The 26815-nt window shown below is 37.8% G+C and overlaps 1 protein-coding gene across 1 annotated transcript in view; it reads right to left on the reverse strand.

The window, feature by feature from the left end:
- Positions 1 to 26815, reverse strand: part of LOC144975118 (uncharacterized) — a 124488-nt gene that overhangs the window by 27335 nt on the left and 70338 nt on the right. Inside the window, exons 4-5 of the mRNA XM_078918871.1 lie at positions 4777 to 4928; positions 2298 to 2363 (exon numbers count right to left, since the gene is read on the reverse strand). Of these exons, the coding sequence (XP_078774997.1) occupies positions 2298 to 2363; positions 4777 to 4928 (218 nt within the window). The remainder of the gene's footprint in view (positions 1 to 2297; positions 2364 to 4776; positions 4929 to 26815) is intronic.

Raw genomic sequence — 26815 nt, forward strand, 5'->3', positions numbered from 1 at the left:
AAACATTAGCTTTGATATTACGCCTATAATTTGTCAGAAAAAAATGTAATAAATAGGCATGGGGTAAAAGTAACCCGGGTAAACTATGGATATAGTCGGTGTTAGGGTTGAGTGAGTTAACTGTTTAACTGTATCAACTAAGCTAAATTGATGAGCCAGAATTGGAAGAGCGCCATATTGTATTGACGGAGCGGCAATTAAAATAATTTTTATGAAGCTTATTCATAAAATTGGCCAATCTAAATCCTGCCTATGCATTATGATGATATTGTTGTTGTTCATAGCCCGGATTGATTAAATCCTAACACGGCCAATGACGGGCCAAGGACAGCGTGGTTGTTGATTATTAAATACAGGCGAAATGAAAGGCTGGAAGAATAATAGATGAGGTTTTTTATCATTATCATTATCAATATTATCATCATCACACCATCATCATCATCATCACCATTATTATTATTATTATTATTGTTATTGTTATTATTATTATTATTATTATTATTATTATTATTATTATTATTATTATTATTATTATTTATTTTATCATTATTATTATTTTTATTAATTATCATTATTATTATTATATTATTCATTATTATTATTATTATTATTATTATTATTATTATTATTATTATTATTATCATTATTACTATCATTATCATTATTATCATTATAACTATTACTATCATTACCATCAACATTGATCGTGGAAAAAAACAGCTGATCTTTAATTTAAATTGAAACAACAGCCCGACAAGTGATAAGCCCTTAACGTTTGGGATTTGAGGACGAGGACGATCTTTTTTTCATTGTTCTTACTCAGTGGCATTTTGCTGGCAGAGAGCGGATAATATTCAATACGAATGTCTGCATAGTGCAAAAAAGGAATGAAATTAAGGTCACTCAGCTCTTTGTTAATGCTTTTAGACAACTATTTTTGTGATTAGTTCTCACTAAACTATATCAATCATACTATAAACACAATTTAAGGTTACAAATAGTTTTGTGTGCTGTTGGCACCCTATAGATAATTCGAAGATGACGTCACTCAGGTCTTCGTTATTGTTTTTTGCCATCCGCGTTTATGAGTAATGCTCACTGTACTGTATTAACATGACTATAAACGTTCATGGATAAACACAGTTTTGTGTGTTGGTCCGTTATACTTCCGGATGGCAATGTTATGAGCTTCTTCGCCAAGCGCATACTATCTATATTCGACTGGCGGCTGTTGTATTTTACCCAAACGCATAGCATCAAGAACACACTGAGCCGGCGTGGGGAAGAACAGATGGACTGTAACTATGACATTGATTATTAATGGCAATTTGCTGTTGACACTTTCCACGACCCGTGTTCATATTGTATATTTTATATATATATATATATATATATATATATATATATATATATATATATATATATATATATATATATTATATATTATGGCAACATGGCGTTGTACACACTACTTTAAAACAAAAAGATAGATAATCTATGATACAAAGAGAATAAAGGAGAAAAAAACAAAACAATAAACAAACTAACAAATCAAAACAAACTAACATTTACATCAGCGCCATAAATAACCTTTTTCTCTTCCTTTGCTTTTGTAATTTTTTTTAAAAAGGAGTTGACACCTGCGACCCGTTCATGTCATAATATCATCACGATAATTGAAGTACAGTGTATTAAAAAGTTGTCCAGTATTTCTTATCACTTACGATGTATCGGTCAGTGACCAGCTCTATATTAACTAAGATTGTGATGACTTATTTGAAGGAGTTTAGATCTGTTGTCAGCGGCGCAAAATTGAGTCCGTATAAAAAGACTCTTCTCACTCATTATCTCATAGTGCTGAGGTAAAAATAATAATTTTTAAAAACCAACAAAAACCAAAAAAAAAAAAACAAACAAAAAAAAAAAAAACAAACAAACAAACAAACAAACAACCCCCCCCCCCAAAAAAAAACAACAAAAAAAAAAACAAAAAAAAAACAAACAAACAAACAAACTAGCCGTTAACGCTGAAGCGAGGACGAGAGACGAATGAGCACAACCAACATGACGTTCTCTCTCTAATAACTTTTCCGCCGGTGACGTCACAGACTATGGGTGACGTCCAATCAAGGGACGCTACTCTTCCGCTAATCTCATTCCCTATAGATAGCTCTTTACAGGCGCCCATGTCGTGTCCTACATGTTATGAGTAGCTGTTTGGAATTTGGCCAACCCATTGTTGAGAATATTATGTAAGTGGAGATTGCGCAATATACGATTTTTTTTTAAAGTCTCACCTTGACGTTTCCTCCATCGTCCAGTATAATGTTTTCTAGCTTGAGATCTCTGTGGACGATACCATTCTGTAGGAAGACAAAATAGATGTAAATAATGCTTAGAATTGTGCGGCTATGTGGTCTTGTGGTATGACACTCGCTATCGGATTGGAAGGTCCTGGGTTCGAGCCTCGCTCGGCGCATAGTTGAGTCCTTAGAAAAGGCTCTTTACTCACATTCTCTCACAGTACTCAGGTGTAAAATGAGAACCTGGCGTTGTCTCTGTCGGAAAAAAATTGTAATATCAGGCATCATGTCTCGTTCTATATCACGGGTTTGAGAGTTTTTGCCAAGATGAGAGTCATTTAAATCGATCGATAATTGAAGGTCGAGTTTTCTGGCCAAATTTTAAAATATGGGTTTTTCCAGAGTACGGCAATGTAGGTTCTCCAGCGTTGTCCGCCACCTTGATCTCCTCTTTGCCTTTTTCTTTGCCTCTGCCTCGATCCTTTACGAGACGGGATTATCAGTTCTATTTTTCTCCAACAATGAAAATGTTTCTGATTGGAGCTCGAAGGGAAAAATAACGATACGTATTGAATTGTAAGCTTCAATTTATTAGACGAAGACAGATACAGTGGACGTTTCGGGTTTCCCCTTTATCAACATAACAGGATGAATGAAACACCACAGACCTATGAGATAATGTGATAGTGGCGTTGTTAACAGAAGTTTTACAGGTATTATGCGTTAGCACCCCTGTCTTAAATTGCAGTTTCCGATATAGCTGAGTTGGCTAAATTAATACCGGTTCCAGTAGATGGGTCACAAATACAAACCAAGGACACACTGACCTCCAACACGATAAAAAAAAATACATACCACTATGATAGTACAATACAACACTAACAATAAATAAATCACACGTGACGCAATTTCCTTGTTTCGTAACGGATCAGCATTATAATCCGGGTACATATATCATAATATATGTATATAATTGTGTTAGTACCTATGTAGTTATTATGTACTGGGAAATTATGGCCAATGAACCGAGCCATAAAGGAATGCGACAGACATGGCCAAGGAATCAAACTCCCAGCATTTAGTATTCGATTCGTTTCTTCGGAAGAGCAGCCACAAAAACTCTAACTCTTATGGGGCAGCGTGGCTCATTGGCGACGGTCTTTGCTTTGTACCCGAAAAATACCGAGTTCGATCACCTGCCGCTGCGCTGTGTGAGTGGCCTTGAGCAAGTCACTTCGCCATAGCTCAATTTGCGGCGCTGCACTGCCGGCTGACGTCTGGGTTATTCCAGTCTTCCCTTGGAATAGACCCTAAGGACAAATTTTCCCCATGGGATGAATAAAGGGAATTATATTATATTATATTATTTATATACTCGCAAAATTCAGACCTTCGCAAACAATATTTGTGTCCGCAGGATTTTGAATATCAGATGGCTAGACCACACACTTCGAACACAGAATTATGGAGAAGGTCAAACCAAGAGTAGGAGGAGGAAATGGAGATGGCCGGTCACACCTTGAAAAGTCTTGGGAGCAACGTCATCCGCCAGTCCCTCGATTGGAACGACTCTCAAGGGGCATGTAAGGTTGGGGCGTGCGAAACAGATATGGAGACGCTCGCTATCCGACTAATTGGAGATGCCCGGTCTCACTTGGGAGATAACCAAGAAGATGGCCAAGGACAGAAGCAGATGGCAGATTCTCTTAAAGGCCCTATGCTCCAAAAGGATCGAAGAGGATTAAGCCAAGAATCGACAGAACAGCCCAGTTTTTTTCTTGTTTGTGTTTGTTTTTTTTTTTCTTAAAAATTGTATGTCCCATGACATCGATCTGGTATTACATCGATATGAATCAGATATCGAAAATCAAATTTAAAGTTGTATTGATTCTACTACGGCTATGTGGTCTCGTGGTTTGACACTCGCCTCCGGATTGGAAGCGGCGCATACTCGAGTCCTTGGAAAAGACTCTTTAGTCACATTTTCTCACCGTATTCGGGTGTTAAATGAGTAACTGGCCGTTTACAGCGTTATCTCTCCCGGGAATAAAATGTAATATCGCCTAACAGGTGTCACTTCATGTCTCGTCCTACATGTTAAGTGTTGTTGTTGGCTAGGAACCCCTTGTAAAGCGCTTTGAGAATGTTTACTCGATATTGCGCTTTATAAATGCTCAAGATAAAAATACATATATGTAAGACTGGTTGAGAAAACCCGGAAAGATGCGCAAATTTCATAAATTGAGTTATGTATGCAGTAGTGTAGACCACAGCTTTCTGATCATTTACCACTTTAAATTTTCTTTCTAGATATGTCTATTAGAACCCAAGTTATGATATTTTTTTCTGATCGATTTTGGCTCATATCTCGAATCAAGCTTGCGCATCTTCCCGGGTTTTCTAGCCAGCCTCACATATTATATGCATATTTGAATTAATTAAATCTTTAATCTCGTCTGAGACTTGAACCTACCTGATGACAATAATGGATAGCCGAGACGATCTGCCTGAAGATTCTCCTGGCCTCCGTCTCGCTGAGTCTGGCCGCTTTGTTGAGGTAGTCGTACAGCTCTCCCCCTTGGGCGTAGTCCATCACCAGGACGATCTTGTCCTTCTTCTCAAACACTGGAAAATACAGGAAGAAATAGAACAGACTATTAGTGGTGGGTTTGGGGAAAAAATGTATGTGTGTATAAATAAATTAATCTGACAACTAAAGAAGAAGAAAAAACATCTAACAAACAAACAAAAATCTAAAATAATATTATTTCAAATTATGACTCAAACTTCAAGTCTTTAAAAATGACCAGAAACAAAAAGACAAAAAAAAAAAAAAATAAAAATAAAATAAAAAAGGGGGGGGGGGGGGGAGAATAGAAGCTTATAAAAAAAAAAAGCAAGTAACCAAAAAGAAAATAATCAACAACAAAACTAGAAACAAAAAATATCAATCGAAAAACAACAACATAAAACACAAACATATACAAACACACAGCCACCCACACACAAAGAAACTAACCCAAACACATTATTTGAATGAAAAAAAAAAAAAAAAAATTCGACTCCTTGTGTAGATGTCAGTCCATAACATTGATTAGTCGTATCGTATCGAGGTATGTTATCGTAAACAATGGCAATAATTTATGGCCCCGCAGTAATTAACAAGCTTGTGGAATGCCCGGAATGCGAGCCATCCAATCAAAGATAATGACGGGCTACGTGTTAACTGTGTTAGTCATGCTGGGCGACCCTTCCAAATTGCCGTAGCGGTGACATAATCGATTCAGGTATGCATGCAAGTACCTGCTCGCGGATTGATTTTGGTGATAACTTGTGTACGGTTAATTTGTTTCCCATGCACTTGTGGTAAAGGTCTTTTTACTGACCTCAAGCAACATCGCTTCCCTCCCCCTTCCCCCCCCCTTCATCCATCCCACACCTTCCCCTCTCCCTGCCTTCCAACACCTTCCCCTCAGTGTCCCGAGCTCACGTTATTCTTAAATGACGTAAATTTAATGAGTGAAGTGGCCAACTTGATAGAAAAACTTTGCAACTGTTACTTTTACAAACACACACACACACACACCCACACACACACACACACACACACACATACTCTCTCTCTCTCTCTATCTCTCTCTCTCTCTATTCTTATTCTCTTTGTGTGCCTTTCTTTCTCTAACTGCATATCTATTTATCTATCTAGCTATCCATCTCTCTCTCTCTCTCTCTCTCTCTCTCTCTCTCTCTCTCTCTCTCTCTCTCTCTCCATCCGTCCTTCCGTCCGTCTATCTATCTATCTATCTATCTATCTATCTATCTATCTATCTATCTATCTATCTATCTATCTATCTATCTATTTTTGCACTCAGTTCATTTACTCTCTCTCTCTCTCTCTCTCTCTCTTTCTCTCTCTCTCGACGAAGTATACCATTCATTAAAATTATCATCAACATACCCCGAGTCAATCAAAATATGTCAAAAAGATTAAAAAAAATAACATCATTGTTTACAATCGTTGTAAATACAACTTGACATTTACGTAATCACCGTTTAATGACAAAGATTAACGTACAGCGCAGGACATGGGTCATGACTCACAAAGTCTCGTTATGTCAACGGGATGTAAATAATATGTCAATATAAGTGTTATCAATGATACATCTGATTGTAAACAATTGTTGGCAAGGGAACAAGGGAAGTAATTCGAGTCGATAACGCTGATAACTTGATACAATCTTTGGAAATAAAACAGGATTTATTTTTATTTTTTAATCTTGTATATTTATTTCTTTATTCCTTTATTATTTTTAGGGTTAGAAGAAGAAAAAAAAAAAAACAACAAAAAACAATAACAACAAGAAACTAGACCATTTATATAGAGCAGTATCCACTAAACGTGCTCATAGCGCTTTACAACGACCCTGACCAACAGCAACAGGTAACAAGTAGAAAGAGACATGTTAGGCGATGTTACAATTTTTTTTCCGACAGAGACAACGCTGTTAACGGCCAGGTACTCATTTTACACCTGAGTACGATGAGAGAATGTGAGTAAAGAGTTTATTCCAAGGACTCAACTATGCACCGAACGAGGCTCGAACTCAGGACCTTCCGATCCGAAAGCGAGTGCCATACCACAAGACCGCATAGACTCTCCAAGTAAGGTGAGTTCAATACGTTCGATTACTCCACAAGAAAATAAAAACGCCGATTCCAATTACTACTCGGTCAAATGATTTCATTATTATGTAAATTAGGACTCCTAAAGAACCTTCGCCCACAAGGCCACGCAGCAGTGGCCACAGTGTTTTATTTCCGGTTCATTTACAACACGGAACCCAACCAAGCACCTCGGTGTACATTAAGTACTAATAGTATAGCAGCTGTTGTGACGGTAGGTAGATACGAATACAGGTTCGTGGACTCGATTACAGTGAGAAACAGCAGTTGGTACTGTATTGCTGTGACAAAACACATTTTAATAATAACAATAATAATAATAATAATAATAATAATAATAATAATAATAATAATAATAATAATAATAATAATAGTAATAATAATAATAATAATAAAGTTTTCAGTCCAAAAAATGAATTTTAAAAAACGTGGTCAGTTACCCTACGACAGAGTATTCAGTAAAACAAAAAAAGAAAGTAATAGTGGGAGGTAAGTGAGTCAGTGAGAGTGCAGCAGGCGGGCGGGTACACTTTCGTGAAGGGTTTTCATGGTTCATTAGAGTCTGCCACGGTGCCCGAGGGGCCGATTGCAAGGCTGGTTAAACACCGAGACACACCAAGTGGTTTTCGTGGCCCGATGACGTATGGATTGCATTATTTAATATTATCTTAGTTTTGAGAAAATTATTATCGGCATTGAGTAATAGCAGGGGGGCCAGGAGGGGGGGGGGGGGGGTTAGAGCAGATGGTAGATTGGAGTCGATTTAATTTAAGATGAAAATTCTAAAAGTTTAATGAATAATGAAGACCGTTGATTATTGAAATGGAAAGAATCGAAGGATGTTGCAATGGGCAACTTTGCAAACTTTGGGCCGATCAGTATATGAAATATAGAGAAGAAAGAAGAATTCGAATACAAACACAAAGATGGCGATTACAAACAAAACTCGAAACAATGGTAAGGCAGTAGTTGAGTAAACGATGAACGAATGAACAAATGATTAAATAAAAGGAATAAAGATGAATGGATAACCGAGAGAATGAATGAATGGTGGATGGATGGATGGATGGAGAAATGAATAAATGAATGGACGGCTGCATGAATGAATGAATGAAGGAAGGAAGGAATGAATGAACGGATGGATCGATGGATGAATGAATGAATGGATGAATGAATGGAAGAATGAATGAATGAGCGAATGAATGGGTGGATAGATGGATGAATGAATAAGCGAATGAATGGCTTCAAAAATAAAGGAATGAAACAACTGAATCAGGGCCACGTAGTACGACCAAATCAGCTGACACAGAGATAATGTCGTCACCAGATAGAAGGTCACGTTAAGCAAACACAATTATTATTACAACTCATTCCCCTTACCCCCCTTTCACGTGAATTCTGCCATCGGTCACGTGGGCACCCAATGGAAAATTCTCAGTCAGGAACAGTGCCGGCCCGTCAGGCCCGACAAGATTAATGATGGATCTGATGATAAACACACGACAGTGCCATACATGGCCGTCCTCCAATCAATCGTTTGCATAATACAGAGCTGCCTACTTGAAATGTGAAAAATTCATAGTTTCCAAAGAAGAAAAAAAGGAGGAAAAAGTCACTTTAAATAGATTTACAAATAATAATTTGTCCTCAGCATGGTCCAAAAATGCTCCAAAGTCCTGAATACAGGATCTAAGAAACTAAACGTTCATTTTCAACAAGATTTATTGAGTCAAAGAAGCGAATGCCGCTGTGTTGGAGCTGAAAATTCGTAATTCTACGAATTTTTCGTAGTACTAGGCAGGTCTGCATTATATCCAATCTGATAAAGACCCGTGTATATATTATATTATATACCCCAGGCGTCCATTAACCTTCGTCAAACCAAATAAAACCAAAAATGCCACGGCGACACACAAACACACACACAAGTATCAAGTTTTCCAGATAAGCGCATGTTTGGTTCCTTGTGCATTACGTCATAATGCAATGACATATTATAATAAAGATAATAATTTACATATTATCTTATTCAGACCTGCCAACTTGAAATGTTAAAAATTCGTGGTTTTCAGGGGGAATGAATAAAAGTCACTATAATTAACTTTACAAATTGATATTTTACTCTTATCAGTATTAAATATGCCTTCAAACCCCTGAATAGATACTTTGGGGCACCAAAGTTTTCTTTTTAACACATTGTATTGAATCAAAAATGTCTACTTATTTCTGCTGTTGAAGCCAAAAATTCGTATTTTTATGGGTTTTCCGTACTAAGGTAGACATGTCTGCTTATTAATCCTCTAGAACGCACGTCTGTATTTTCCATAACCCCTTTCGTGTTGAATGCTGACTTTTGATTTTAAGAGACGTTTTAGAGAAGGTCAATAGCCGCTATGTCATTACTCTGACAAACAAATTATGAAGAAATTAAGGAGCAGGCACCAGTGTAAGATAAAGCCCTAAACAAGTGTGTATGAAAGGTGTCAGACAAAGTAAGAAAGAAAAATAGCAGGAGATATAAAAAAAAATAAAAAAACTAAAATAAATAAAATAAAAACACCCCAAAAAATCCGTCTACCTCGACTGGAGATCTTTTTCTGAAACACAAAAAACGTTAAAAGATTTTGGCCATAAAACTCGTCCTTCATAATAATAATAATATATCGATCGATTCAAATGACCATGGCCTTGTCAAATATGGGAATTCATTGATACCCCAGGTTTGAGAGTTTTTGGACAAGGCGAGCGAGGGGTCATTTTGATATTCAATTTGACGAACGCGTTTTCTAGCCAAAATGTTTTAAAATTTGTTTTATTTTTTTTTCATAAAAAACAATGTGAAATTGAATGTAAATTTCAATTTAATATACGAAAACAGATAATATGGACGCTTCGGGTTTTCCGTTTAACAACAACAAAAAATTTCCTTCCCCATCAATGGTTTAGTTTATTCATCTTAAAAATGCCACTACCACATTATCTCATTCGTCTCTGCAGTGTTTCATTCATCCTGTTTTGTTGATAAAGGGAAAAACCCGAAACGTCAAAATTATCTGATTTCGTATATTAAATTGAAGCTTAAATTCAATTTCACATTGTTATTTATTTCTTCGAGCTTCGAGCAGCAAACTTTACATTTATTATTTTTGTTTCATGACGTTATAGATTATTCATTGCAATTTTTCCGCAGGTATAATCTATAAAGCTGAGTTTGAAAGAAAGTAGACCATTAATCACAATATAATAATCTGTAATCAATACACAACGGAATACTACGGAGTTTATATAATAATAATATGCTTTAATCTATTTTATAGAAAGGAGGGGAATAATAATATGAATAGAACAAATTATCATTTTGTTGTTGCTTTTATTGGAGAATCAAAGGTTGTTTTTTTTGGGTTTTTTTTAAAACAATAGATAGCTTCAGAAAACAAAAGTTCACAAAATAATATTCTTTATTTAAAGGATTTGTTTACATAATAATGACGTTAATAAGATCGGTATCATTCTATGTTTTTTTTTGTTTTTTTAAAATTTAAATTTTCTTTAAAGGTGACATTTGAAATGTTATTAAGTTGTGCATATTATGTTCAAAAGAATTTTATTTCCTTTCTTCTTTATTTTTCTCATTATTTTGTTGTTTATAACTAGGTTGACTTTTATTTCTTGTAAAGTATCATTGGAAAAATAAATGTCTAAAACTGCCCATGATAAATAAGTACACTGTCTATCTGCTATCTCATTCCGTGATGGTTTTGTTTGTCCATCGTGACGTGTACGGTAGGGATAATGTGTACCAGGATTGGTGGTCACCTCTCTTTGATAATATATGCAGCACAGCCGTGGTCTGGAAAAAACACATATTTAGAAATTTGGCCAGAAAACCAGTCCTTCAAATTTCGATCGATTTAAATTACCCTTGTCTTTGCAAAAACATTTCAAACCTGGGACTTCATTTAAATCGATCGATATTTGAAGGACGAGTTTTTCTGGCCAAATTTTTAAATATGGGTTTTTCCAGAGTAAGGCAGAATAAACACTCATCATAACGTCACCAATAAATTAACAGACAACCCCAAATTTCACGCACCTAGCGAGGAAAGGACTTTATTAGTAACTGAATGACGTCAGAGCGGTCAATTCATTTCCGAGTCCGATTTTGAGTCATGTAATTATATACATTGTATGTAGCTTTCATTCTAAGCAGTTAGTCATTTACCTATAACGTCTAAGGGTGTGTGTGTGTGTGTGTGTGTGTGTGTGTGTGAGAGAGAGAGAGAGAGAGAGAGAGAGAGAGAGAGAGAGAGAGAGAGAGAGAGAGAGAGAGAGAGAGAAAGGGAAAATAGGCGAAAAAAATCCCCAAATAACCCCCCAAAAAACTACACCCGCTAAAACAAACAAACAAAACGAAACAAACATAAAATTTTCAACACGCCCCCCCCCCCCCTCACATAAAAATAAACAACAAAACAAACTCAACAACAATGACAACCTCCCCCCCCCCCCCAAAAAAAAAAAATAAATAAAAAAAATAAAAATAAAAAATAAAAATAAAAAAAAATAAAAAATAAACCAACGAACAACCACAACAACAACAACAACCACAACAAAGCTACAATTACGTCAGCACAGCAACGATGCATACGAAATGAAATTAAGTATACAGAATTAGGATTCATGAAGTAGAAGAAACGATAATCCCCTGACAAGCCTCATAGTTGTAATGATTCTAACAAAATTATAATAATGACAATACTTGAAAGGCAGGGAGGGAAAAAAATATATCAGATTAAGATAAGATCAACAAGGGGTCTGCAGTGACAGCGATACCCTAAAATTGTTAGTTACGTAACCATGGCAACGATGAATATGGAATTAGATAAGGAGGGCAGGCTGGTGTCCGTAAAGTAGAAGATAAAAACCAGCTTTGGACAAAGCATAGAGCCATTTTACGACAATGATTGAAAGGCAGAGATAATATGATAGGGATGAGACCGGCATGGAGTCTCCTTCTCGCTAACAATAACCTTAGAAACCCGCAGTTATGTAACCATAGCAACGATGCACAAAAAAAGGGGGCGGAAGGGGGGGGGGGACTAGATTGGAAAGCAGAGATAAATATAATACATACACGAGGAGCCAAGGTCATTTTGGGACTAAAAGCTCGAGGTAATTTTGAAATCAGAAGCCTCTATAGTAACAATAACCTTAAAAACCTGCAGTTATGTAACCATAGCAACGATGCACGAAAAAAAAAAAAAAAGGGGGGGGGGGGAGAGGGAGGATAGACTAGATTGGAAAGCAAGATAAATATAATATAATATACATGGGATGAAGAGGAGCCAATGTCATTTTGGGGTCGAAAAGCTCGGGGTAATTTTGAAATCAGAAGCATGTAGCAAATCATGATGGTATGTATCATGAGTCACGATTCTTAATTTGATAGATAGGAATCTGACTGTAAATATAATTGACTTGGGAGGAGATAAACATGCTAGAGGGATGAGCTACAATTATATAGCTATCGTTAAAATCGTTCAGTCCGGTTCAACATCAAAAGCAAATTTTCGACGCATGCACCAAAATTTGGACAGATAAAGTTCCTCGTTTGAAAAATTGTCATATCTACTTAGATCTGAATACAAATTTGATTGATTATGATATTACAGGAAGTGCAGTTGAGGCCAGGATGGATATTACAGCCCCGAAAGATTGATCACTTAGATATAAGATGGAATATCGGCAATGTACAAGGGGAGAAAAGATGAAAAGGCCGATTGACAAACCCTTCCAATTAGTTATATGGACATAACACAATAAAAAATTTTAAAATGAGATAAATTAAAATTCCCATTATTCATCCCATAGGAGAAATTTGTCTCTATGGTCTATTCCAAGGGACGACTGGAATAACCCAGGCGTCAGCAGCAGTGCGTGCAGCGCCGCAAATTGAGCTAGGGCGAGCGAGGTGACTTGCTCAAGGACACACAACGCAGCGGCGGGTGATCGAAGTCGGTACTTTTCGGGTACGAAGAAAGACCGTACCGCTGAGCCACGCTTCCCCCTGAGCCATGCTGGGATATGAAATTGGAGTATTACCAGAATGAACGTCCATCTAACATTTTAAACACATCTAGATCACCCGTAAGCTGTTCCAGATGATCTTTGTACTCTGGGAATCACTTTTTTCCCTACATTTTTTCAGTCTTGTCTTTGACGACAACGATAAAGCACCTAGGAAAACAAACCCCCTTACCCATAGTCTAATTGTACATCCCTAATGCCATACTTCCGTAATCGGACTGCCGAACTCTGGAAAAACTTGTATTTAAAAATTTGGCCAGAAAACTCGTCTTTCAATAAATATGGACCGATTTAAATGGCCCTCATCTTGTCAAATACTCCAAAAAGTGAGACTTGATAGAAGACTTCGCGAAGTCCAAGGATTGTGATTTTTGCCAAGATGAAGATGAGGATCATTTAAATCGATCATTATTTGAAGGACGAGTTTCCTGGCCAAATTTTTTAAATACCGAGTTTTTCAAAAGAACGGCAGTAAAAAAAATGGTTAAAGCCCAAGGACACTGATATGATACCATGGGGAGATAGAAATCAATGCTGTGACCGGCCATTCTAGCAATATTACACGGGCAGACCATCATCTGAAGTAGAGGTTGAAGATACCCGTATCGTGTCCCCTCCGTTATTTGACAGCACAGCAGTTGAGAAAGACACATTTCAGATTAAGTTCCGGTTGATTCGTCTATCAAATCACGACTTTTGTTTCTGACGAGTCAGCTCACGTCGAAAAGCAGATCAAATTGTATGTACTTATGGCGAGGGCATCTCAAATTTATACCTGAACCATCTTTGTGGGGCTGGTTATTTGTTTTAGATGGAAATCCATAACTCTACAGTGATAAGCGACACTATAAATTACTCATATCTTATTCATTTCGGAGTTTCTGGGGGGGGGGGGGGGGGGGTTATTGTCGATCAACAGAATATCCGGCAAGGACGCCACAGTCGTGTCCGGAGAGGATTAAAATTTATACCCTGCCCATCTTTGCCGGGCCGATTATTTGTTTTATGATAGAAATCCATAACTCTACAGTGACAAGCGACACTATAAATTACTCATATTTTATCCATTTCGGAGTTTCTGAAGAAGAAAAAAAATTCTGTCACCCGTCCGAAGATCCGATCAGGACGCTTCGGTGTACCGCGATGTCCGGAGAGGATTAAAATTTATACCCTGCCCATCTTTGCCGGGCCGATTATTTGTTTTAGATGGGAATCAGGGCACACACACACACCCTTATCTTTGATGGGAATCCATAACTCTACAGTGACAAGTGACAATATAAATTACTCATATCTTATTCATTTCGGTCTTTCTGAAAAAGAAAAAAAAAATTCTGTCAATCGACCGAAGATCCGGTCAGGACACTTCAGTGTACCGCGAAGTCGTCCGGAGACGATTATTTTCCGAGAGACGTGACGGGGTTGGAGTAGACAAGAGGCCAAACGACGGCACTCGAGGGTCATTATATGTGATTTTTCCAATGAATAGCGTCCGGGGAGCCGAGTTGTTAAGGAGCCATTGTGCGAATCCCAAAGCATATTTGCCGAATCATTGGCGCCGAGTTCCAGGTATATTTGAACAAGGTTGATTTCCCTATTCAATGGTAAAAATGTGTTGAGAGTTTTGCGGGAATGGGAAAATAAATGGGAAACAAGACCAGTCAGCGTACTTGCGTTTTCCGACTTACAATACATTTCTGGACGGTATGACGTGTTTGTAACCTTAAGAATGTGCTAAAAGCATTGGCGACAGCGACAATGAGGAGATCAAATATTATTATTACCCCAATATTCGTGGTTAGTTCAAGTGACAAAAGATGACTTGATATAACATAATTAATAATAAGCTAACAAAAATTAACGTTTATGGTTTTTACGGGCGCTTCGAGTAATATGACACTTTTCATCGTCTGGCGTCTAACCATGCGCCAGCCGCAATGCAACGCCGCAATGTGAGCTAGGGCGAGGTGACTTGCTCAAGGGGCAAGGGGAAACGATCACGATACCTTCTGGGTACGAAGCAAAGACCGCATTGATGTTCCGCGCTGCCCGATGGACAGCCGAAGGCAGAGGACTTGATTGATAACAATTTATAATCTATATAAACACTACAAATAAAAGGCACCATGTTGGAAGGAAGATGCCGTGGTCCAACTGAATTCGAGATGATGATTATAAAGTGTAAAAGAGTCAGTAAGAAATGAGGACAACGAACCCTGGCACGAAAAGGGGGCGCAAATAGAATTAAGATTATCTGGACACACTCACAAGTGTCACTTTTAATGATAAGACGGTGAATTGAAGAGTTGTTTCAGAAAAAGGTCCAAAAGGGAAGTTAAACATGGCCCCCCCCCCCCCCCCTCCAAAAAAGTACTTAATTTTTATTTTGGGAAAAAGACCCGTTGTGAAGAGAAAGACGACAAAGAAAGTTTGAAATTTGAACATCTTTAAACAGGAAATTCCACCCGGCAATGTTTTCCTTTAAATGTAGGATCTCTCTGCCAGTCACAAGTTAGGAATTAGGATGTCTACAAAAGTGTTGATAGTACTGTCGTAGTCTGGACAAAACACATATTTAAAAATTTGGCCAGAAAACTCGTCCTTCAAACATCGATCGATTTAAATGACTCTCATGCGAATATGTAGTTAGCAATGATTACTATCTATAGCCCCCTATCTTAGAGTGTACAGGGTTATTAAGTCATATAAAATAAAGTCATTTTCTGTTTCATTTTAAAACATATATTTATTTATTTATTTATCTATTTATTTACTGATTTATTAATATAATTCCTTTTTTTCTTCTTATTTTTATTTCTTTTTCTTTCTTTGTTTTTTTTTCTATTGTTCTCCTTTTCCTTTCTTTTTTTTAATTTTTTTTTTTTTTTTTGGTCAATATACCTATACTTGTTTATTGTCGTATTTAAAAGACGGAGATAATTCTAAATTGGCAAAGCAACGGCAAACATTGGGTGTCTCCCTTTCCTGAGGTTAAAAAAAAACATCTTGGCAAAAACTCTCAAACCCGGGACTTCGGGACTTCTGCAGAAGGTTTGAGAGTTTTTGCCAAGATGAGGGTAATTTAAATCGATCGATATATGAAGGACGAGTTTTTTGGCCAAAATTTTTAATATGTCGGGTTTTTCCAGAGTACGGCAGAGTAGTGAGTTGTGCTAAGAAGATGATTTTTCAAGACAAACAGCAAACGTCGGTCTGTGACTTGGTCAATAAGGAGGGGGAAAGGGTGGGGTAGGGCTGGTCGATAACATTGACAACGAATATACCGTAAGGCAGACCTGCCCAGTATTGCGAAAAATTCGTAAAAATACGAATTTTTGATTCCAGCTACAGAGCTATATAGGTCTCTTTGACTCAGGACTTTGAAGCATTTTATGACCACGCTGAGAGCAAATTGTTTATTTGTAAAACTGTTTAAAGTGAAATTTTCTTTTCCCATTGGAAACTACGAATGTTTGAAATTTTAAGTAGGCAGCTCTGTCGTTAGAGGGTATAATACAAATATAAATAGATCTAGATAGATGGTTGGTTGTCTTGTGATTGAAATCCGAGTCATTTAGGTCATAAGGATTCGAAGATTCCATTAAAATAAAGTTAAATAAAAGAAAAGTAGGTTGGTGTAATATTTATAACGACTTTAAATGAATATCAAGTTCAAACGTTAACGTTCGAACAACTGAACAAGTACGTATAAGAAAAGGTAAGATCTTAACATTGTAGATAGTAAACAATTTGATTGCATTCTCGGGTGATAATGCAGGAGTGATAATGTTGGCATGATGCATATTATAGGATTCAATAGTCTGATGTCACGTCCGCCCAGCAACCAGCAGCTTGGTTTTAAACAAAGAAAATCGGTACCTTTTATTTTTCATGCTGGCTATAACCTTTTCACACGTCATGTGATTAGAATGTATAAAAGTCCATACATGATCAGATTTATAATGTCTTTCTCCTCTGGGTACACTTTTATGCTCGTCGGAGAAGTATTTCATGAGGGCTGTGATGCAGATAATGGCGTCCGCCATTGTTCCGATAGTTTAGAACTATGCGTCATTACGAGGGAAGTGACGCCATGACTGTTGAACCCTATTGACATGTCAAGGTAAAAGTATAGGATTTAGTACATAGTCCCAATTAGCCAGAGTTAATTAAATCGTTGGAATCATTATTTGACTTTAGGTGTTGTTTGTTCTTTATTTGTTTGATTTCTTTGAAAGGGTTTCACGGTGCTTGTGACACATTTAAGTCATATCAGCGCTAGTTAAAAAAAACAAACAAACAAAAAAAAACAAAAGAAGAAGAAAATGGGATAGTCAATAATTCTAGATTTACACGTAAAGGCAACCCAAAAAAGTAAGCACATCTCCCACCCAACTTATTTCTTATTTCTTGATAGAAAAAGGCAAAGATAAAAACAAATAAAATATTTTTAAAAATTCCCTTTATTCATCCCTAAGGGGAAATTTTTCTTTAGGGCCTATTCCAAGGGAAGACTGGAACAACCCAGGCGTCAGAAAAGTGAACTAAGGCTAGGTGACTTGTTCAAAGCCACACAGAGAGACGGGTAGTGGAACTCGGTACTTTTCGGGTACGAAGCAAAGACCATACCGCTGAGCCACGCTGTCCTATAGATGAGATGTAACCAGAGTCTACTTATAGATAGTATGCGCTTGGCTAAGAAGCTCAAAACATTGCCATCCGGAAGTATAACGGACCAACACACAAAACTATGTGTAACCTTAAACGTGTATAGTCTGGTTAATACAGTTCAGTGAGAATTACTCATAAACGTGGATGGCAAAAAAAACAAACAAACAACAAAAAAACAATAACAAAGACCCGAGTGACGTCAATTTCAATCTATCTATAGATGCCGCTGGATGTAACCCTAGAATGATAAAGAATATTTGCATAGTAATTAGCAAGAAATAAGTAATTAGAAGAATTTGGAGGAGAAAAGAATGAGTGATCGTATGTAACTAGGGTGTATCTGGAGTGAGTAAAGTGGGATCTTAGAGTCTTTAGAAGCTCACACTTCCAAAGCACAGCGTGTGAATAGAACATCAAACAAACATCCTTAAGGGTTTTTAAGGTTAGAGAGAAAGAATACTGTGAAGACGGAAGCAAACAATGAGGGAGAAACGTTTTAAAAAAAATTAGTCTGGGATAGTTGGATGAATAGTCTGATAAAACATCTAATGGCTAGACAGATGGATAGATAAATAGAAAGACATAGAAAAAGGCGAGATCGTTCTCTCTAATCTCTCTCTCTCTCTCTCTCTCTCTCTCTCTCTATCTATCTATCTATCTCTCTCTCGCTCTCTCACACATACATTTTCTCACCCCAACCCGCTCTCTCTCTCTCTCTCTCTCTCTCTCTCTCTCTCTCTCTATATATATATATATATATATATATATATATATATATATATCTCCCCCCCCCTCTCTCCCCTCTCTCTCTCTCTCTCCCTCTCTCTCTCTCTCTCTCTTTCTCTCCTTAGCCCTCAACACAACGAGTCCCATTGTCCATAACCCACACTTACAGACAAGATAAATGACTAGACTGGGGCAACTAATGAAGTATGTACAATTCTCTTTGACTTTACTCTGCCACTCGTGCATCTTACAGGTTTGGACCAAAACAGAAACGTTTGCCTTTCTCTTAATATTAGGGGTCATGATAGCTAAGTTGGTAGAGCACTCGCTTCGCCCGCAAAGGAACAGAGTTCAATCCCGGGTGAAAACGAGATTTTTTTCTGACCTCTCTGTCCACCTAGTTAGACCTGGTGAAAAGTACTTTGTGATAGACTAGCTCCTATCCAATTGCTATTGTCCGTTTCACGCTATAGAAACCGGGATAAACTCGGGTGTCATGAGCCTTAGGACTCTCATGGTTGTGCCACAACCGATGGTCTTAAGCTAAGCTTAGAATATATTTTTAGATTTTGAGATCATACCGACATTCTACCCATTTTGAGACGTTTTTGTCACAAATTAATCGATCTGGGTGTCTCAAAATCACCGATACGATTAATTTAAGACGATTACATTCAATTCCTTTCAACAAAGTCAACAATATTACTGGCCAGCAGCAGGTGCTCACTTTACACCTGCTTTTGACGAGAAAATAATAATATGAGTATGGATAAAGAGCCCGCTGGCCTTTTCCAATGATTAAAACTTTACGCCACCGACAGGGAGCTGGACTCTAAACTTGGGACCTAGAGGTCACGAGGCCACCAAAAAAAAAAAAAAAAGTTTACGAAGTCCCCGAAAGAAACCTTTTGTTGTTGTTGTTTTGTTGTTTTTTGTTTTTTTTTGAGATCCAGGCGACGATTGGACTGAATTGAGTATAATAAAAGTACAGGTAACAGTGGACTGAATGAATTTGTCCCGGGGATCGCAGTTAGTATTGCAGTTAATACTGGGATTTCTTGCATGATTATCATTAATTTAGCATTCTTACAGCATAAATCGCAGCAGGTACACCACCCCGGTGACAGGGGGGACTTCTTCCTTGGCGTCAATGTTATGTCTTACAGTGCTAAATACATATTCTTCCGTGCTCTGGAAAAAATAACAACACATATTTAGAAATTTGCCCAGAAAACTCGTCCTTCAAATATCGATAGATTTAAATGACATTCGTCTTAGCAAAAATCTTTCAAACTTGCGAAGTCCCAGGTTTGAAAGTTTTTTGCTAAGACGATGGTCATTTAAATCGATCGATATTTGAAGGACCAGTTTTCTGGCCAAATTTCTAAATATGTGTTTTTCTAGAGTGCAGTATTGGACTAAGTAGTCACTGTGTATTATAGTTAGTATCGGTGACCACTTTTTACTTTACCTGCTGAATGAACACTGATAACGAGTGGACAAGGTCCGGGTTCGTGACCTGGAAAGTGTGACCACGGGCCTGTGTGCCGATGCCCAAATGGAATGGGGACTTGGAGGAGGAGGAGGAGAAGGGGATAGAGAGAGAGAGAGAGAGAGAGAGAGAGAGAGAGAGAGAGAGAGAGAGAGAGAGAGAGAGAGAGGGAGGGGGGAGGAGGAGGAGAGGCTAGGAGGAAAGCAGGAGGAGGAGGAGAGGCTAGGAGGAAAGCAGGAGGAGGAGGTGAAGGGGAAAGAATGGGTATAGAAGGAGTTTTTAGGATAAGCAGAGGAGGAAGATATGAGGAAGAGGAGGAGGAGGAGGAGGAGGAAGAAGAAGAAGAAGAAGAAGAAGAAGAAGAAGAAGAAGAAGAAGAAGAAGAAGAAGAAGAAGAAGAAGAAGAAGAAGAAGAAGAAGAAGAAGAAGAAGAAGAAGAGGATATTGCTGAAGAGGATAACGATGAAGAAGAGGAGAATTACAAAGAAATGGATGGATATAACATAGTGATGGGAAGATAGCTGGGGGGGGGGGGGGGGGGGGGGGGAGGGGAAGAGACGATAGAAGATGAAAGTGATGATGATAATGATGATGATGATGATGATGATGATGAAGATGATGATGATGGTGACGATGACGATGACAAAATAAATACACCGTGAAGGTGTTAAAGCTGACAGCGATGATTGCGTGCATGTCAGACAGAGGATAGATATCCTAACACGACAGCCCATGGCGGTAACGGTGATTATGACAGTACATGCCGCTTACATACACGCAACCTACAAGCACGATTGCACCTCACTACATACACAATGTCGGTGGCAATGACCGGTGCTTTATTTAAACATTTTATCTGCTAATCAACCTACATAATGCGCCATCAGCTGGAAACGAGAAAGAACTATTTTTAGAAACCTTCTTGTTAGAATAAGAAGGGCAAGGCCCGCAACAGCTGACCTAAAAATAGTCGTGACACATGAGGTTGATGAACAGGAAACGGAAATACAAAGCGTTGTTATCGTCATCATCATAGCCTTACATACTACTGTAATTTATCAATCGAAAATTCCCATAACAGATAGTAGTCGATAGATGAAATTATTTGTCCAAAGAAAAACTAGAATAAGGACGAGGGTCGATAGATGAAAGGTTATTTATTTGTCCAAAGAAATAATGGAATAATGACAAGGGTCGATAGATGAGAGGCTATTTGTCCAAAGAAAAACTGGAATAAGGACAAGGGTCAATAGATGAAAGGTTATTTATTTGTCCAAAGAAAAACTCGAACAAGGGAAAGGCTCGCAGCTGTCCTAACAATATCCGTGACATCGATGTTGATGAAACATCGATGTTGACGAACAGCAAACGGAAGTACAAAGCGTCATTATTATCGTCATCAGCAATGACGGGATTCCCCCATAATACATACCATCGACTGACCACGTCCGTTCAGCCACTGACCCTAAAATATTATAAGCAAATCACTCAGTTATATCAGGAGTGTAAATTCTCCTACGTCAAAGAAATCGGCCGTTTTATTTTAAATATTATGACGATAGGATTTTTCCGGGAGTTTTATTCTTGGTTCCTAAACTTCTGAGTTGACAGATAAAGTTATTTATCCAAAGAAAAATTGGAATAATCGTCCAACTCGACGTGCACTTAGTTGCAGGTATGATAACCCAATTCATTATGGGCTCAATGTTTTCATCGCAATCTCAACAAACAAACAAAAAAGACGCAAAATATTGTCCATTACAACAATGTTAAACTAAGCCCATAATTGCGTTCGGATGTTAGACCTGCATATGTACACGACGGTCAAACTTGAAGACTTTTAAACGACTAAACTTAAGGAATTGTCAGTGAACAGACCTATTGACACGAATGATTGATTCTCAGATTTATCAGATAGATGTGAGTACCTATGTACCGAGCAGCGATTGGGTAGATGGATCGAATTTAAATCTGGCGTCTTGATACTTTTTTTAAAGCTGTCCTTCAGAGCCATAAGACCCGTGGACCTAGAGTTTATCCCGGTTTCTATAACGTGAAACGGAGAATAGCAATTACTTGCTATCCTTAGGATAGGACGCTAGTCTATCGCAAAGTACTTTCCACCAGATCTAATAGACCCAGCTAAGCAATTTTTGTTGTTTTGTTGATACACAAATTGCTACCTGGACACTCAGTTCTGCACAGGCGTTCTTCAATGTCATGCTCGTTCACACTCGAATGCCAATCAAAGCGACTGAGGTTCCTTTACGGCCGTAATGATAATCGGAATAATTGTTATGGGGTGAAAACAGGCGCCTAGGAGGTGGTATGTTCTGTTACTGGTCAAGCAAAACAGTTGCTGGACATATACATACACCAGTGTGGACTAGTACTATAGTCTAATAGTGAAAGATTCTTTTTTTTTTTTTTTTTTGGCAGCCCGCACGGATTTGATAGTGAAAGGTGCCACTGTCCTATGTGCCATTGTCTCCCCTTTATCGCACAATTTATTTGAGTCCCTAGCATTCCTTCTATCTCTGGGGTCTTTTAATAGTTTCTCCAGCATTTATTGGAACCTATTAGTGTGTGTGTGTGAGGGGGGGGGGGGGGGGGGGAGGGTAGCGTCAAACGCTTTGCAGGGGGTCTTGCCCTCGGGTCATCGCATTCTGTAGTACTAATAATAATATCTGTATGTATGTGTGTGTGTGTGTGTGTGTGTGTGTGTGTGTGTGTGTGTGGACGTAGATATATCAGCTGACTCAATGTCTTGAGTTTGTTGAACTGTTTACGTTATACACTGATTTTAAAACGTCGGTAATTTGTAAATTATTAGATCCTTCAAAATGGACTTTGATAGGCAAGTTTGTAGAGGTTGAACTGAATCATCTATCTCTAGCCCTTTACATTGAATGGTCAATAAAAGTTGATTTTAGAATTTCTCCCTTCAATTTGCTTTTTAAATACATAGAGTCCCAAAATACACATCAAAATCAATTAAATGATACATACATAATTTTACACTTATATAAGTTATAAAATAATTAAATGTTATTAAATTCCACTGTTACAATTCTTCTTCTTCTTCGTGTGTTTACATTTGGGGGGGGGGGGGGGGGACCCTGTATATTACCCAACTTCGGCGAAATCATTTAAATTGATCGATATTTGAAGGACGAGTTTTTTAGCCAATTTTTTAAATATGCGTTTTTCCATAGTACGGCAGTGGCTTGCAAAGCGTGTAAAAGCGGGAACCCGAGAATCTTCCAACACTTTCCGTATTGCCTCTTGTTATCCACCTATAAAAATAAATCACCGGAATTAATAATCGACGCGGTTGGTCCCAGTCCCAGCCACAGACTCTCTCCCTAGTCTGTGGTCCCAGCAGCAGACCCGTTCTCCCCATTACCCTCTGAAAAGGTCAGCAGTATCATTCCATGTATTTTCTCTGATTATTTTAGTTACTGATTTTAGTGCTCTCTTCACTTCATCGGCAGCACTGACCATTCCATTCCTACCAAAATAATAAACATAGATCAGATATACATAGATATACATACAAAATACACACACACATACACACATAACACACATATACATAAATACATACATAAATAAATACATACAAACATACATGCATACATACATACATACATACATACATACATACATACATATATACACACAACATATTTCCACCACCCCTCTCTCTCTCTCTCTCACTCACACACACCCACACCCACACATACACACACACTTTCTCTCTCTCTCTCTCTCTCTCTCTCTCTCTCTCTCTCATACACACACACATACACACACAAACAAATCGCCTCTCTCTCTCTCACACACACACACACATACACACGGCCGGATCTATCTCTATTCTGATTCAAATCTATCTCTATTCTAGTCCCTCCAATCTATCCGTTTATTACTGTGTTAGAAAGATAACCAGCTGTGCTTGTGTGGAGGTGGTAATGGTGAGCGGTGGCGGTGGTGACAACAACGACAACTGTTGTTTGGTCTCTCTCTGTACGTGTATTATATTAACAATTATTCCTATTGACCGTTTGGGAACTGTAAATCGTAAAGAAAGTTTTTCTCACCTCTCTGACAGATCAATTAGTTGATGGCTGGGTGTGTGAAAGGAACTGTTGAAAGCCGATAGATATAAATATTATCTGTCCGGTCAGTGACAACAACGGCTGCCGCACTTTGAAAAAACCCATATTTACTATATCAAAAGGTCATGCGGTCTTTGGTATGACACTCGCTTTCGGATCGGAAGGTCCTTGGTTCGAGACTGCCTCGCTCGGCGCATAGTTGAGTCCTTGTAAAAAGGCCCTTACTCACATTTTCTCACCATACTCGGGTGTAAAACAAGTACCTGGCCGTTCACAGCGTTGCCTCTGTCCGAAAGAAATTGTGATATCGCCTAACAGACCTAACATGCCCTGTCCAACATGTTACGTGTTGCAGTTGGCCAGGGACCCCTTGTAAGGCGTTGTGAGCACGTTAAGTGGATATTGCACTATATATATATATATATATATATATATATATATATATATATATATATATATATATATATATAAAGCTCAAAAAAAAAAAAGCTCAAAAAAACCCCCAAAAAAACAAACAAACCAGAACAAAACAAACAAAAAAATATAAAAAAATAAAACATAAAATAACATTAAAAAAATAAAATTAAAAAAACAACAACAAACAGACAAACAAAAAATGACTATAAAAAAAGGCTCAACATATTATAATATATAATGCAATGTTTGTTCTATTATCTATAACACATTACGGGGAATAGTGTGGCTCAGCGGTTCGGTCTTTGCTTTGTACCCAAAAGGTTCCGAGTTCGATAATCCATCGCTGCGCGGTGTGGCCTTGAGCAAGTCATCTCGTCCTAGCTCAATTTGCGGCGCTGCACTGCGGCTTTCGCCTGGGTTATTCCAGTCTTCCCTTGGAATAGACCCTAAAGACAAATTTCCCCTCGGGGAGAATAAAGGGAATTTTATTTTATTTATCTATCATTATTACTTTTTTTTATATTATGTATTAAAAGATAACAAAAGTCCATGTTTGTACATCCTAGGATATCATATCATAAGTAGACTGTGTGAACGTCGCGTTGGTCAAAGCACCAAAATCACTCGATCTCTCTTGTAATACATAGTTGTACGTAATGCCATGTTATGTATTGTCTTAAAAAGCAGTGGGTGGTAGGTGGTGGCTGATAGGCAGGTTTGTCGTCAGATCTTAAAGAGTTAAGAGGTAGAGAGAAGATTTTAGATCTGATTAACATCAAAACCCAGGGGATAGATTATAGAACTAGGTAGGTGATAGTGATTGGTCATTCATTGAGACCTCCCCAATGGTTCAAAGGGAAATGCCGTACTCTGGAAAAGTCCAGGATTTTCAATTTAGGTTAAAAAACAACAACTCGCCCTTCAAGTGTTATCGATCGATTAAAATGACCCTCTTCTTGGCAAACACTCTCAAACCTGGGACTTAAGCAAAGACTTCGGAAAGTCCAGTGTTTGAAGGTTTTTGCCCAGCCAGATGAAGGTCAATTAATAGATCGATAACTAGAAGGACGAGTTTTCGGGCCAAAATTTTAAATACGTGATTTTTCAGAGTCTGGCAGTTTAAAAAAAGACGTGAGTTTTTATGAAGAGAAATATCCACTCAACGTACTCAAAGCGCTTTACAAAGTCTCCCTGACCAACAGCAACACGGAGAGAGACATGACGCTTGTTTGGATATATTACAAAAACAAATAATTTCGACAGAGAAAACGCTGTTGACGGCCAGGTACTCATTTTACACATGAATACGGCGAGAGAATGTGGGTAAAGAGCCTTTTCCAAGGGACTCAGCTATGCGCCGAGCCAGGCTCGAACACAGGACCTTCCGATCATACCACAAGACCAAATAGCCGAAGTATAGACACTTCAATGACACGATAGGAATCATCTTACAGAATTAACAATAATGTTAAACCAAGCCTATAATTGCATTCGGTTAACAGACCTGCAAATATGTGCACGTTGCTGTAGGTCCTAAATATGAAAAATAGAGAAAAAAAAAAAGAAAGAAAAAAACCCCAACAAACAAACAAAACCGAAAGCCATGACTACCACGGCATACGTGAAAAGGGAGGGAGGTCGTGCCTCCAATAACCATGTCTCATTTTGTCATCCGTTGCCAATAAAACCATGACACGTTAATGGGACGTTTGTAATACATAGTCTAATAGTAACAACAATACTAATACTAATATTACCACTAATAATAGTGAAAACAGAAATGTTATAGTGTAATCATTTTAACATCGTCTTGAGTCACCAACGGAGCGGACGACTCCAACCAAAAACAAACAAAAAACCCCCCAAAAAAAAAACAAAAAACAAAAACAAACAAACAAAAAAAACAACAACCCCAAAACAACAAATAAAACAACAAAAAAACAAACAAACAAACCCCCCCCCAAAAAAAAAACAAAAAAAAAAAAAACAAACAACAAAACAAAACAAACAAACAAACAAAACAAAAAAGTTTTTAAAATTTTGTCAAGAAAACACTTTCTCCAAATATCGATCGAAAATGGCTCTGGCCTTGTCAAAAACTCACAACGATCGTGATTGATGAAGTTCCAAGGTTTGAAAGTTTTTTGGAGTTTATTTTGCCAAGATGACAGTCATTTTAATCGATCGATATTTGAAGGACGAGTTTTCTAACCAATATTTGTTTAATTTATTATTATTATTATTTCCTGCGGACAACAACCCCATAGCAACAGAAAATGAGTACGAGAGTAGAAGAAACCAAAAAAAAAAAAAAA

The sequence above is a fragment of the Berghia stephanieae genome, chromosome 6 (genome assembly GCF_034508935.2).
Source record: "Berghia stephanieae isolate SIO BIC M18660-M18661 chromosome 6, UCSD_Bste_1.3, whole genome shotgun sequence".
NCBI classification, from domain to species: Eukaryota; Metazoa; Mollusca; class Gastropoda; order Nudibranchia; family Aeolidiidae; genus Berghia; species Berghia stephanieae.